The sequence below is a fragment of the Pterocles gutturalis genome, unplaced genomic scaffold, assembly GCF_000699245.1.
Source record: "Pterocles gutturalis isolate BGI_N339 unplaced genomic scaffold, ASM69924v1 scaffold20019, whole genome shotgun sequence".
Taxonomy (NCBI): Eukaryota; Metazoa; Chordata; class Aves; order Pterocliformes; family Pteroclidae; genus Pterocles; species Pterocles gutturalis.
In genome coordinates this window covers 1-15,844 of record NW_010136196.1, presented here as the reverse complement: position 1 = coordinate 15,844, position 15,844 = coordinate 1, and the positions used below count along the sequence as shown (strand labels likewise).

At 38.6% G+C, this 15,844-nt stretch overlaps 1 protein-coding gene across 1 annotated transcript; it reads right to left on the bottom strand.

Annotated features, from left to right (window-relative positions):
* Positions 1–3,049: 3,049 nt before the first annotated feature.
* On the bottom strand, positions 3,050–14,307 carry RHAG (Rh-associated glycoprotein). The gene is made up of 10 exons (XM_010082226.1): positions 14,116–14,307; positions 9,552–9,735; positions 8,697–8,847; positions 8,354–8,501; positions 7,453–7,619; positions 6,536–6,673; positions 5,606–5,727; positions 4,866–4,951; positions 4,156–4,229; positions 3,050–3,121 (listed from the first exon to the last, which is right to left on the bottom strand). The coding sequence occupies exons 1-10, from the start codon at positions 14,249–14,251 to the stop codon at positions 3,050–3,052; spliced, it is 1,278 nt and encodes a 425-aa protein (XP_010080528.1). The 5' UTR covers positions 14,252–14,307.
* Positions 14,308–15,844: the final 1,537 nt, after the last annotated feature.

The window sequence follows — 15,844 nt, the reverse complement described above, 5'->3', positions numbered from 1 at the left end:
TCTTACTCTCTTTTAAAAAATTAAAACTTATTTAATCTTTTTTGTGTGAAAGCAAATCAAGGTGAGAACAAAGGTGAGACAGAAATTGTTCAGTGATTATTGGAGAGGATAAAACATGAGAGTCTTTTATGAAAAAGAAAAAAAATGCTCGTCATCATGAACCTCAAATTTAGCGTAGTTGTACTTTAACTTGATTTACTTTTCAGTCTCATCCTCAAAGCTCATCCTCTGCTCTGTGTCTCAGTTAACTCCTTGCTTTCCTTTCCTACCTGTGTAGGGCTCCCTCATTGCAGAGCAAAAGGGTTTTTGGCAAAACATTTTAAGCTTTTGCAAGGCTGGACATCTCTTTATAGTGTCCAGTAACATATGACACAGAAGTTCTAACCATGTACAAAAGTAGTTCTGCCGACTCAGGGTGGTCAAAGCTTTGATTAATTTGGAAATAACCAACCAAAGAAAATCCACTAAGACTCAGAACCACATGCCACTGACATCTGAAATACAGAGGTGAGCGATTAGGGTACAGAACCTTAGGAGAAAGAAATGATACACTTCAAGGGCACAGTCACATTGAAAATAAAGCAATGTTTAAAGCTCTGATTAAACGAAAAAGTCTGAAACATGCTGGGAAAATTCTTCCTGCCCAATCTTTTTATACAGGGTGGTCAAACTGTAAGGCTTGGATTCATCTGTCTTGAGCCAAGGCACTTGTCTAAGGCTTCTGATCATAAGGAATGAACGGATGCACAGAGCCCCATCCAACCCAACCTGGAATGTTTCTGGGGATGGGGCATCTACCACCTCTCTGGGCAACACGTTCCAATGTTTCACCACCCTCATCCTAAAAAAGTTCTTCCTTGTATTTTGTCTGAATCTACTCTCTTTTAGTTTAAAACTATTACTCATTGTCCTATAACTACAGGCCCTACTTCTGGAGTCCTTCTTTGTCAAAATAGGAAACAAAGAGTTTCCTGAAAATGATAGCTAGGCTAGATGGAATAAATCTCTATGTAAAAGGATCCATCTCCCTACTCTGCTTTTTGAGAGAACCTGAAGGACTGATTTGTCTAGGCAGGACTGGAGAACAAAACTGCATAGTTTATTTTCCCCACTTTCATTTTAAAGAACTAAAACTAAATATTGAGGGCGTCATTCTGAAAGATTTACTCACAGTGGGTGGTACTTTCTCACTCAGGTATTCCTTTGTGGTCAACACTCACAATCTGTGAAATTACTTCACAGCTGTAGGTGAATGAAAGACCCTCTGAATCCCCAAGGAGGATTTAGAGGAGTGAGCTTCAGACATAGAGGATACGATTTTTACAGTCTGTCTACATATGACGTCTTTCTCAAGGACTTCAGTGCTTTGTGTTTGTAAATTATGCACAAAATACTTCTAAAATCTTTACATATGCAATATTTACATCGTTAAATGCCTCTTCAGTTTTTACAAAAATGTTTGTGTGAAAGCCTAGAAAGGATAAACAATGTCTTCCAGCCAACAAAGTAGAAAAGACTTAGTCATTGCACATCTGCAAAAAAGCATATCTGAACTGAAGCATGTTACAACAGATACATTTTCATTCATAGATAGAAATCTGACATATAGCAGTGTACAGCTGATATAATATATGGTACAACCCTGCCTAGTATCTTTCTAAAGTTTTTCAAGGAAAAATACATCAGCAGAACTGAAAATATCTGCGCTATTTGGTATGAGAGGAGTTTTCCCCTTAAATATGATAAATAAGACTTGAAATAAGATGCTAATATAAAAAAGTCTTGAAAGTTCATCCACCGTAGCTTGTCCTGAGACATCAGCGGTAGCTTTCTGTGTCTGAATAATGGCTAGAGGCACTGTGATCCTTCTGTTTGATTTTCATCCCCCATGCATTGCCTCTCAATAGATTACCCATGTAGTCAGGCACAGATGTGCGTCTCTGCTCCCAGCTGCTGTTATCTCATAGAGTTCCTTCAGATACCTCAATTTCTGTTTCTCTTAATTGAGCAGCCATTATCATCACTTCTTGAGTGGAGTTTACCTTGATTGAGCTTCAATTTTCTTCTTTCTGACTGCTCTTGTTTTAGGAGGCAGTGACTTCAAAGGCAGTGAGTAACCACACAGATGTTTTCCACTGAGTCTTCTGTAGGTTGAACTTTGTTGCTTTCTGACCAGTTCCTGAGAACTCACACTTTTTCTTGGAGCTAACATTTAGTTCAGTTTATATCTATTGACGTTAACAGTGCTCCTATCCATTTACTACTGTTGGACATAATAAGACACATCATGTAACTAGCTGTTTTGCATAGCTCCTACTCAATTCCCTTTCTGCATGCTTGAAACAGTCTAGATTAATCCATTCCAGTAATGAAATTTTCACCATTTCACTTTCTTCTCCTTTTCAGTAACCCTGTTAACAAAGAATCTTGATACTCATATTGCCATTTAGTACACCTCAGAAATCATTGTATTCTGTGCTTTGCCATGAAAATTATTTCAACATTTTGTTTCCTGTCATAACCAATCTTCAAAATAGAGCACATTTTCTCCCCCATCCAAAAACAGGACAGCACACTTTCTTAAAAAGTTAATCTGGAATGCTCCTGTGAAAAGCTTGTTAGAATCCAAATAAACAATATCAGTCCATTTCTTCTTGATTACCCCTATGCATTTGAAGGATGTGACTATAACTCAGAAATCTTGCAGTTAAATATGGTATCCTGTAATAGGCTTGAAACACAAAGGTTGTTTCAATGGCTATATTGACTTAGTGATGACAAAAGGTAAAACAGAGATAATTTTGTAGAGGAGTTTGTGGTGGATTTTTCTGATGAACAAATATATTGGAAGGATCCAATTCATTCACCTGAGTTTGGCATAATGACTATGTATTCTAAAATCAAGCTTGATTTCTATTACAAAAAATTAGCTATCTACAGCCCCTTCTTGAAAACCTAGTGTGGCTAGGACAATACTCAGATGTTGTTTTTTAGCATTAGAAACTGAAAAGAGCATCATTAGGACAAATATTACAGATGAATTATTTTTCTACATGGTGGCTTCAAATCTGCTGTGCTCATAGTTGTTGGACTGAATTTCACGTGGCTTCTCTTTTGGAACCTGCCATGAAAATCAGAGAAGAGTTCAGTTGATGAGTTATAGACTTCCTTTTGCCATAAAAAGAAACTGAAGTGCACTGAGAATGTAGTTCTGTTCTTATATATGATATGTCTATTTATTAACATTGACTCAGCCTAACATGAACAACCAGTTCTGAATTCTGAGGGATGAATTCAGGGTTTTCTTAATATAAGAATTCCTTAACGCTGGTATTAGCTACAAGAGTGCAAAATTAATATCTGGGATTTTAAAAGACCTCTAAAGACCATCTCTGATGAACAGTAAATGATGTTGTATGCCAAATGTCAATGTCCCTTCCCATTACCTGAAAAAGCTTGCTTAGAATAGAATATTTCTGAGCAGTTCTACTGATATTAAAGGACCTTCAATTGAGCAGGCTTGTATTATTATCACTGGTAAACACAGGCAGTGAATTCTTTAGCCAGACTTAAAAATTTTCCCTGTCCTGATATTTTTTATCATTTACATATGCCAGCCTATTTCAGGTCTTGCCAAAAACCAGTGCTTTGACTTTCCCAAGGTCAAACTGCAAATGACTTGCAGAGCTGCCATTAAAAGTTGTTTTTTCTGATTGTCATTGCTTCTTCTCGGCCTAAGGGAGACCGTCCCTACTAATTCCGAAGAAGTGCTCTAAATTTCATTCAGCATGAAATTCTAGATGACACTAGAAATGCAGCACCATTTAGCCCAAAATGCAACTATCATGCACGTAAACTATGACAGAAGACGCCTGACAGAATGAGACCTTAAAAGAGACAAATATCTCCACTGAGGTCTCAATTTCTTGCTTCTGTTTCTGCTTTTTGTACAAGGCTAGTCCAATGTAAGTGTCACGACTAGGCAGCAAGTCCAAAAAAGATCCGGAAGTTGGCCTTGATAAATTCACAGCCTGAAGCAGAGTAACGTTTTTGTAAGCTGACTCATGTTTGCAAACCACAAACCCCAGGAGAGCAGGACTGCAGTGTGCTGTTCATCTTCCAACATAATGAAGATCAAGGGAGGTTGTATCTTACCTCCCAATAAACAGAGTCATCAAAGCAGTTCTGGTCAGATGCTTGTCCCAAGAAAGGCAGCTTTAGAATACCACCTGCAGGAAAAACAGCATCAGAGGTTAAATAATGGGCAAAATGCCCAAATAAATATTCCTCAGATGTGCCCTGGGGAGTCAGCTAAATTTTCTGACTTATTTCCTAATCTACAGAAATGCCCCACCATCTTGGGACATCAGGTTACTCATGATGAGAGCTGGTGCAGGTTTCTTCATATCAACATGAATAAGAACTTGCTTTTAAATGCTCAAACCTTTCCCAGATTTCAGACTGGAATTGTCTATTTAGCCTGATTTTTTTTTTTTTTTGGAAAGTAACCACAATCACATGGAAACACGACACCTGAATCTAATCTCTTAATCACGAACTAGTTTCTATTCAGAAATTTGTGTCTGAATCTAGAGAATTCCATCCAGAACAACTTATTATTATTCCTTTCTATACAACCCAGTATCTTTGAAGCATGTATTAAAGAAGATATCTAGGCTTCATTTGAAGACAAAATTATTGGAAAACTGCTTTTCTCTATGTAAGTTTTTGCCAGTGTGCCATCATGCATTGTTTCTATTTTCCTGTTTTGTGTTATTCACATGAGATTGTTGATACATCAAAGATCCCCATGGGCAAACCTCTAAATTCTCGTATATTTCAGTTACTATATTCATCATACTGACCTGTCAATGCTCCGCCTGCCACTGCAATTCCAATTGTACTGCCCAAGGCAGCAGCTTGCATGCTAGGAGTAAAGTGGACACCTTGCCTGAAAAGGGCAGAAAACCAAACCATTGACAAACAAAAAAATTATTACACTTGGACACTGACAACTTCTTATAATATTGTACTTGCTGTCTGCTGGACAAGGTGACTCATAGGAAAATATCCTGCTATTGCTGTGTACAAGACAGAAATCATGGAGATTTATTTTATTTTGGTTTTGTTTTAAACTACAGATGAAAACAAGTTGTTTGAAAAGGTTATTAGTATCTTGTAAGTCTTTAGAGAATGCTCCCCTTTGTCAAAAAAACCTCAGCATTTCATCTTCTTGGAGTCTTTTAAAATAGTGGAAATAGCCCATTTTGCCAATTTTCTTGGAAATCTTACAGTTACCAGCAGTGTAATTGTAGAATAATAATAAAGATTCTTCTACATGTGAATGGTTCTGTATGCTGGTTTTTATGATGTTTTAAAATGTATTTATTTTTACTTGAGCTTTTAATTTGGAACAAGTTTGATGTATAAACAGTGTGTTAAAGGCAGGATGTCAAGAAGAGTCCTATTTAAACCAGAACACGATGTCTGACATAAAATCAAAGATGCAATGAAAAAATAACAATAATCATAATAATCATTTTAATAATAATATTAAAATAATGATAATCAACAAATTCCTTTCTCTCTTCTCTGTATAACTCACCTAACTTCCTCTTTTATCGCCGTTACTACAACGCCAGCGATACCTCCCATTATTCCAGGTAAGCCATGTAAATTATGAACTCCACAAGTGTCTTGAATGTTCAACTTGGATGCCAGCAAAGGCTGAAATGAGGGGAAATATGAAGTATATAGTAAGTTTGTAGACTTACATTATCTACAGAATGATATGCGAAAGAAAGTAGCACAGAAGTGCAAGAAAATGCTTATTTCACGTACACTAAATTTAGCTGTACAACCTGTGATCTTTTCCTTCATGGTGAAATTACTTTTATGCAGAGAAAAGTACGAAGTACTTATGCATAAAGTCCAAGTTACCATCGTAAATATAGTGGTACAAAACACATGGCAGTCTACTGATATTCCTAATCTTTTCAGCCACTGCAGCAAAGGCTGAAAGAGGTAGTACATTACACGCCTGTTCTGAGTCTGCTAGTCAGGTATTTTCTTCCAAAACGTTTCTCCATCAGGAAATGGCCATTTAAACAGTTTTAGTCTGAATATTTTGTTTCTACATTTTGCACATGAAACGCTTCGATTTTATACTTGGAAAGGATTTTCAATTATAGATCTTTTTAGACATTTTAAAAGACTGAAATTGAATTAGTCCTATTTCACTGATCTGAAAGACAATTGTTACAGTGGAGGTTGTTCATGAAACATGGGCTTGGAGCAAAATTACGGTAGCTCCTTGAACAGAAATCCCAACTTTTATGAATTCTAGTACCTTCGTGATCCTCCTCCTAAGCATATGTTTAAATCACACTGATTTCAAAGTAACAATTATGTAGAACTTACTCTCTGTATTGCATCAGCCAGTTTCTAAACTTCTTTTCCAGCAAACCAAGCAAGTTCCAGTAAAGCCAATGAAGAGATAAGCAAAAGAGAGCGGAGGTGGCTCCTCAATACTTACAGTCAGGAAGTGGAACCCAAGAACAGAGATGATTCCAGCCATGCTCCCAATGGACATGGCAACAAAAGGGTGGATTGACAGGTCAGCACAGGTACCCACGGCTACTCCTCCTGCCAGGGTGGCATTTTGAATGAGAACCTACAAAGAGTATGCAGAGGTGGAGTTGATGTATATGGAGTAGAGGCTTGTTTTAGGACTGAATGACTTCTAAGACTTTTCCTTTTCTTCAGGTGGAATTTTTCCAATGAAGAACGAATGGGAATTTAAAACAGGGTTCCCTGTTGCCCTTTCAGGCAGTTTGTTCAAAGCTGCTCTAAGACTGTTTAATTGAGGCCAGTTTGGTGAAATCCGGCTTTTGCAAAGTCACTAAAACTCACCTGACCTCTGGAGAAGCCAGGCTGAGCCAGTGAGAACTGCCCCCTACAACAGCAACAAATCCTGCTTGGCAGCTCCCACCTCATTTGGCTTTGCCTGTTGTGCAGCTGGGACATGGGATTGCCAGGGAACAAGTCCATTGCCTTGAGAGACCTATTTTGGCTACTGCAATACGGTAACTCACATAGGATCTTCTTTGGAATGAGACCCAAAAGTCCAAATGAACGTTGGACTAATGTCTCTATGGTCCAGCAGGTTCTGTGGACAAGAGAGAAAAGGGAGCAGGACCACCACTATGCTAAGAGCTTTCTAGTCTCCAGATGCAGTGATCCCACCGAGGAGTCACTACATACATACCTGAAGATGGGTGTCTTGGCTCATTGCCCAATTTGACATTATAGCTTTTAGAAATATAATAGCTCTGATTTTGCCCACAGTGTGAGCAAAGGCTTCAGATAGTTCATGGACATCAGGGATCTGCCTAATCATCCTTATTACAGAGGTGTGACTCAATTTAACAGAGGTTGCGATGTGACTCTTACCATACTGAATTTGCCTCTTTGGTCCACGAGGCTGGAGAGGGCAAATGTTACAACAGTACATGCAGCCAAAGAATAGTAAGTGTTGACAATTGCTTTAATCTGGTAAATTGATTCAGTTGCAATGGCAGAGTTAAAACTGGGCCAAAAAAGCCAAAGGAACAGGGTACCTGGATGAATATAAGACAAAATGAAACAAAGACTGTTCAGAGAAACAATGTGAAAGATCTAACACAACAGAACTAGCTACAAGAAATGAGGAAGATGATCAATAAAAACATGAAATAGCCAAAATGCTAGAAGAAATAATAGATTATGCAGAAGCTTTTGGTACTGGCAGTTGGGATTTTGACACGTGGTCTCTGTCAAATCTTACTGGGAAGAACTGAACACAGTATGACCCCTTGTCATGCCCCACTCACTGCCAGAGCTCACCACCACAGTGAAGACCTTACCAGAATGGGATGTGTTAGCAAGACAGTTCACATGCAAATCCTTTAACATCTATTGATATGACTGATAGTTTTAGCTGGTGAATAGATCTACGAACAAGCCTCATGGACAGATAGATGTGTGGTTTCTAATATTCATTAGTGGGACAGGCACAGCTCAATACTTTTAATTATGGACAATTTCTCTGGACATGCTGCTTATAACACATGATATAACAAAAATGGAGTCACCACTAATGGACAGTGAAAATACATCTTTAATTTGATCTTTCCTTTTTTTTAACCAAGGAAAAAGTATAAAAATATGCGTGCCACTGAAAACATTGTGCATACATCAGACAAAAAAGAATATGCCTTAAGAAAATGGATGCAGTGTAATAAAAAGCAATCAATATAACATAGGGATGAAAGAAGGATGAACAACGAATCAACACTCCTATTACTTCACTTACCAATCATGGCAAATATGTCCGAGTGATAGGTGGATTCTTCATTTTCATGTTTGTTTTTCAAACCAGGACGATACAAGACTAGAGCTACGGCCAAACCAAAATAAGCTCCGAAAGCGTGGATAGTCATTGAGGCTCCAACATCTGTGGCCTGTAATAGGGATCCAAAATAGTGTCAAAAATTTTATACAGCATAAAGATGAGGATTTGATGAAGCAGAAGTCTGGATTACTTTAATGTTTTATTTTCTATGGTAGAAACTAGAACTTAGAATATGTAAACTGGAAGTATTACAAAGTGAAAACATTTGTTATAAACAGAAAGAAATATTGCTTAATAGTTGTACCTGAAATATTTCTGTGACTAGATGTTCATTGGCTGCAAAGATTGTGATCTCCAGAATTGTCAAGATCAGCATCTGAAGAGGACTTGTTTTCCCCAGGACTGCTCCAAATGAAATCAAAGCAGCTGCTGTACTGAAGTCTGCATTTATCATGCTGAAGTTAAGAAAATTAATACAAACAAAGCAAAGCAAAAAAAAAAAAAAAACACAGGAAAAAAGAAAATCAGTTTGAAGAGACCTGAAATAAGGCTGTAATATCAAACCTGTCATATAATTGTAATGATGTGAGCTTTAACTCTTCAGATATAAAATTATAAAGATCATTTTTGTGGAGGAAAATTACATTAAACCTTTCTGGGAGAGGGAGTAGAAACATCTAGAGACATAACTCATGAGGTCTCGTATTCTATGATTAGGGTCCAAAACCTGTTACAGCCTGGTGCTCATATGAATCATTCCTTAAGAAGTAAAAGAAAACCTCATGAGTGGATAGACACACTGTTCCAGCCTTTCCTCTGTGACCCCGTGTGTCATGAAAGGACGGATCCTTTCATGCCTGCTGTGCTACTGTTGGAAATCCTCCAGTTTCCACAGCTCCAGAGATTCAAAACAGTCTCTCTACAGGACCTATGGCCGACATGTCACATAGCACCTCCAATCTCATCCCACCTTTTGGTTCCCTTGGCCCAGTGCACCAGGTGTTGTCCCTTTAGAGGTGAAGGGCAGGTGAATGTTGAGAGCTGGACAGGAAGACCCAAATTTCAGAGAACTTAGAAGTCTGACCCACAGACGTGGTTTATGGCTTCTCCTGATATTTTAAGGGATAGAAATGTCACTTTTTGGTAAATTCACATGTACCTTTTGATATTAACATGCATTTTCCCTCCTCTCAGGTGCCAGAATCCTTGCATCAGGGTTCCCCACTGGAGACCGAGAGCGGCAATGAGCATGTTGATACCAACACTGCTGAATCCATATTTCTTCAGAAAGGTCATGAGGAAACCAAATCCAATGAATATCATCACATGGACATCCTGAAAGACTGAAGGGAAAACATGTCTGTGTAGTGACTATGAAGGGAGGAAAGCTAGGGATAAATGAGGATTTAATAGAAAATAAGGAGTTCTAAATTCATGCCGTCACTGTGATCCATCCTTCCCCAATCCATGACCAGCCTACTAGTTGAAGATTGAGGGTCTGGAAAATGCAAGACCCAATTATTGACTTTATTCCTTGTTATATCATTATGGAAAGAACACTAGATCTCTATACCAGCAAATTTAATCTATCTAGAACTCTTCTCTGGGTGTGAAGCTACCTGGAACATCACAGCTTCATGTCCTTGCAGAAGAGTTCTCTTCCGCCTCAATTAAGGCTGTTGCATCCAGCATGCTCTGACTAACTCCAAAATTGTACATGGGATTTGTTTGGTTGGCCCAGTGCAAAAGTTTGCTTGTGATCCCTAAGAATTATAGTACAAGAAATTGCCTTTTTACCTGGGTAAAAGAAAAAGGTGTTTAAGGCAATGTCTAAACTAGTAAATGAATATTACTAATCAGTATATGCTTAGCCCTCCTTCGACTATACTTTTTTTTTTTAAATATTATTTTTGTCAAAATACAGCTAGTTTATTTTTTGTTTGTTTGTTTTTTAATTTCCCTTTTTAGGCTTTTTAAATACAAGCTGAATTTATCACCAAAACATGCATATTTTGTTTTAAAATACTTTATTACTCTGAAGTGTTTTATATGATTTAATGAACTCTACACCAAACTGCTTTTAGTCCTGTAATTAAAGCATTTTCTCTGATTTTATTGTTAGCAAGAACCTCAGTACAGAGAAACTATTTATTTTCCTGTCGTTTTCATTGCTTCTTACACGCAAATATGTGGGAAAAAAACTTGAAATATTGACCTGGTTAGAAAAATATTTAGCTTGAAGTTACATGTCCCTGTTATGTTCTTTCAGCATTCCTAGTTTTACTATGTGCACTACTATGCTTAGCCGAAAGAGGGCCCAAAAGTATAATAAGTTACTGGAGATTTCTAATAAACTCTGTATTTGCACCGACATGCTCCAGCCCTGACCTAGTACTGAAATACATACATGTGTGATTAGATCCTTTACACTGGACTATGCACATCTAAGAAATAGCATAGAAATGAGGGCGGTTCACAGACATCCCCAACTCTTTTGCTTTCTCTTTAGGCTGCACATTTTCACATTTATTTCCTGATTTCAATAGCCAGGGGTGGGATTTTTTGATGCCCCTGCAGTCCTTTGAAAGTTTTCCATTTTCCTCCATGTTACTCAATTCCCAGAACTACTTTCCAAACTGTTGTGTTATATTTACTACTCATTTTAAAAAATGTACACTGAACTTAAATTCCCCATTCGGGCTTCTGCTCTTTGCTCCTTCATATGTCTTGGAAAACACGTAGCAGTGGCTAGTGCTGGTAGGACTGAGGTAGGACTGAGAGTGGATAGCCTTCCCCACCTTCCTCTAAACACCACCCTGATCACCTTGGGTTCAGATGACCACCCACCTTTTTTTTTTTTTTTTTTTTTTAAGTGGGACAAAAATTTGTTGACAGGTCACATGAAAAAGATCTTCTCGAATAAGGGAAGGAGTAACCTTAGGTGTCTCCCCCTCTTTTTTAAGTATAACTGGAAACTGGATACTGAACAAACCATCCTTGAAATAATTTTCTAGGAGTGACCATTCACCCAATAACCTGTGGAATCAGCACCTTCGCATTTGAGAAGTGGCCTGGGTTATTTGTGTGACTCCTGCAAAACTACTTTGTTAGAAGTTAGTGTTACCAAAAAAATACATAACTAGAGGACAAATTGATAAAAGCTGCACAGCAACATCTGCAAAAGTCGCCTTTTTGATTGATTTTAGCAGAAGAAAACAGAAATGTATTAAAGAAACCGTTAGCATGAAAAGTCAAAGTGATATGCAACCCTGAACAAGAGGTGTGCATAAATTTTCCTAAGCCATGAGTCATGGGTCAGTCACAGAACATTACATGCGGGATTCCAACACTAAAGAAATCCTCTAGGAGTACTTGTAAAACCATCACATGCCCTTGTCCTCCCATTGGCCAGGCTGGATGGGGCTTTGAGCAACCTGGGCTAGTGGGAGGTGTCCCTGCTCATGGCAGAGGGGTTGGAACTGGATGGTCTTTAAGGTCCCTTCCAACCTTAGCTGTTCTATGATTCTAGATGCACGGCACACCTGAAGTTGTCCATCCAATTCACCATGCCTCTGCTTGCATACACCAGAAATAAGGCATAATGCAAAGTAATGCTTTGGGAATCATTTTGGCTCACCCCCTTTACCTGAGTGCAAAATTATGGTGATCCTCAATTACTATTTTCATCTTTCTTCAGTCCAAAAATACTGAAACAGCTTGGTTCATGGTGCTGAGGTATTTAAGGCACATAAAAGCAGGCCCTGCATTGCAGTTCTGAGAATATAAATTGACCCCTGGATGAAACAATGAAATCTATGAGCTACAGATGGGTTAGCCTCCCTGGGGATACCATGGGAAAATGTTTGAACCCATCATTTTGTGAACTCAGGGGAAGCCTTGGCTCAGCATATGTCCTAATACATCTGTACAACCACAGCATTAATGTTCTGGGGAGAACTCTGCTCTTGTGTGCCCTTTGTAGACAGGGATGTTTGAGGGAAAGAAGGCCTAAAAGTGAAAACACAGGTGTTAGAAAATCCTGCTTTTCTTCCACTTGTTTATTGTGAATGACATTTGTCGGCTCTTAGGTCAGCATCTGTACTGTGTGTGACACAGACAATCCCCATCCAGAAAACTCAAGGTTTACTAGAAATGCACCACAGTGCTGCTAGGGGCCACTGAAGACTATTAAATTACTGTCATAAGCATTAAGAAGAACTCCAAGAAAATGCAGGTTGATTTAGTACCAGAGCTAGGAATTGTGATAGTCAGACTGGAGAAGGTAATTTTCTCTGTTCTTGTAGGACAGAGAGACCTTAATCCGAGTCTGAAGGACCCGTGTCCTTGATAGCACCCTTCTAGCCTATCAAATTATACAAAGGTGCCCAAAAACTATTGTTCTGTGGCTGTGTTTGTTGTTGTGTTCTTTTGGGGTAGAGTCAGAGAAGAGGTGGGTGGGCAGGTGGTTTAGGCAATATCTGTGTTAATAAAGTAACAGTGCCAGAATTATCTGTGCTGTCAAATTATTAATGTGGTCTCTGGCATGATTTTTGCCTAGGCCAACTATCACCTCCTGGGTGACAGTGGACCAGGAGTCATTCCCAATATACCAACGAGATAAGGCCAGCTGATTTAGGAACTGGGATAGTTCAGTATTGTAGACATGGACAAGCTGTATCTCAGAAAGAGAACGAGCTCTGGCATAGCCTAAGTTACTGTCTCTTGGAGATACTTGGAGATACTGATGCTTCTTATTAACCCAGATGAGTGAGTAATTAGCCCCTGATGTTCATCAGCTGACTTGCATCTGGAGCTGAATAATACTGTGCATTCACTGTTCTCTCAACTGGACAATGCTCTGTGTGAGAATACACGACACAAGACTACTAGGGAGGGAAGTGACCCCAAGATCACATTGCCCTCTAACAGCACTGAAAGGCCAGTTGGAATGAGAGAAAAAGAGGGCTTACATTCAAAATTACGTGGGTACTGCATACAGGCAAGGAGTTCTGTACCTTTATGAGCATCATTAAGAGCATTGCAATCAGGGTTTTAAGTCATTAGGACACCAGAGCCAAGAAGAAGAACAACAAACCTTCAATACCACCAGTAAGAAACAGGATGCTCCTCTGCAAACTTATTTTTCAATTTATTTTCATCAAGCATTTGCAGATTACTGTCCACAACTGAGCCACTGCTTTGAAAGGTAAGAGGGGGTTATCCACCCTGTGACAAAAACTGTTGCCCTTTGTGGGCATCATTTTGCAACAATGATGAATATGCTGCCCAATTTCCATGTTCTCATAAGACAACCTTTTGAAACCTGGATGATATTAATTAAATATTCCATTCATTTTCATTATTTGATACAGTAATCAGGATAGAAGGTCTGGCAAGAAGCATCCATCTCTGGAAAATGCTAGAATTGATCAAAGAAATTCATATTTCTCCAAGTTTTAACCTGCTATGCAAACACCAGAACTATTTTCAGGACTCTTCTCTCCCAGAACAGCTCACTTCTCAGCAGTTAGATACTTTCAGAATTTTATATGGGCTCAACTTGAATTTGTCTTTGAAGCCTGCTGCTTTTACACCTCAGAAAAAAAATTGTTTCTCCCAAAGCATGCCTGTCTTTCCTCGGTATGTCTCATAAGTTATTCAGAAATCTTGCTTAGGATTAGTTTCAAGAAATTCTAACTTCTATAAATCTTAGCAACACTTACGTGGGTATAAAGTTTGTGAGGCTTCACTGGTGTCGTATTCCACAAATATCCCAAACAAAACAATGATGATCACTTCCAGAAGAAGAGCCAGGATCGAGAACTTGAACCTCATGTTGGTGTCCAGGGCTGAAGGCATTGCAGGAGAGCAGGCGGCTGTCAGAGCCTGATAAAAGACGTTTGCCTTCAGCGGAGCTGCCTTATTCAGTGGATCTGGGTGATATAGCCAAAAAAAAAAAAAAAAAAAAAGGAACACACAACAGGCAAACACACCGTCACACCCACTATGGGAGGGAAACAATATGGGTCAATATAGCAATTTCTATTTCCCAGGCTATTTCTGTGCATGAAATGCTGGCTTACATATGTTTTCATATGCAAAACAACTCATTTAGCCACAGATGTGCTTGTGCCTTATACGTGTTTTAAAAGGAAATAGCCTAAAATAAAATCTCACATAGCCTGGTTTGCTGCACATAGAAAGGAAAACAGCAACAGTCATTTGTGTTTCCTGCAGTCAATCATTTCTTCAGGTTGTAGCTTTCATTTTAAAAGGTAAATAGGTTTTCATCTTGTATGAAACATGGATAATCTCCTGTCTCTTCTTACAGAATATGATAAGAAAAGAGAATCTCTTTCAGCAGGCTGAAGAAGTGCTTGTTCTTATTTCACAGTGAATGAAGGACTCAGAGCACAAGTTCTCGTAGTGAACTCTTATTTAAAAAGAAAATAATTATACTTCATGAGAAAAAAGGATATTCCTGGTTGTTAAAAAAAGAATGCTGTAGATTATTAAAAAGAGGAATTTGTAAAAACAGTTCAATTTTTCAATTTTAACTATTGCTTTTTGCGTTTCCCTGAGCTCAGACAATGAAAATAGGTCAGAGTACAAATCTCTTAAATGGTTTTAAAAAGCTCAGGTTGTTAACTTTCTCATGAATAAAGGAGGAAATTACATTTCACTTAGTTTACTGTTGGATGATCACTTGTTCTGGAGATTAACATTGCTTGTCAAAATTTGTCTTGACTCTTAAAAATTTTGTGGATAAAATATTTTGCTGATGGGATACTGAGTAACTTGGCCTCTGTTAATCCAGTATTCAGAAGACAGGCCATGGTATGGTAAGGAGCCTTCATTTCATGGAAAATTGTATATATTTTAAAAAAGGGATGATATTGCAGTGGTAGACTAATTAGTCATGAAGTAGTAGTGCACGGCAATACATTTGTTTATGAATTATACAAGAATAAAATGCTGTGTGAGTCCTTGGGTATAAAAATTGTCACAATCAATAGATGCTGGGAGGTGATGCCATCTTGGGCTGGTGTCCTGATGAGACTACTGTTGGAAAACTGCTCACGTGTTATGAGATTTAAAGAACTCAGATTTTTGAGGGTACACCTCTACTGGTGTACCAGTTTCTCTGGTCCTGAGGCCAATTTACACATTTGTTAATCTTTAGCCTGCCAAGCAGGGTGACTGACACCAGGCACCTTTTGGGAATGGTGCCTTGTTCATGGTAACTCCTGGACTAAGTCTGCTTGACACTGCTGGTGTAATCTTAGGGAGGATGAAAGCCCTGGCATTGTTCAGTTTTCTAGTGTAAAGGTAGAATTTGACCAGCTGCCAGGAGGAAGAAGATGCTTTATCCAGAGGATGGAGTTAGGCTACATTGCTCGCTGGACATTTGGGAAAACCCAGTTTGCCTTGACTCACTGCCTCAGGTTTTAC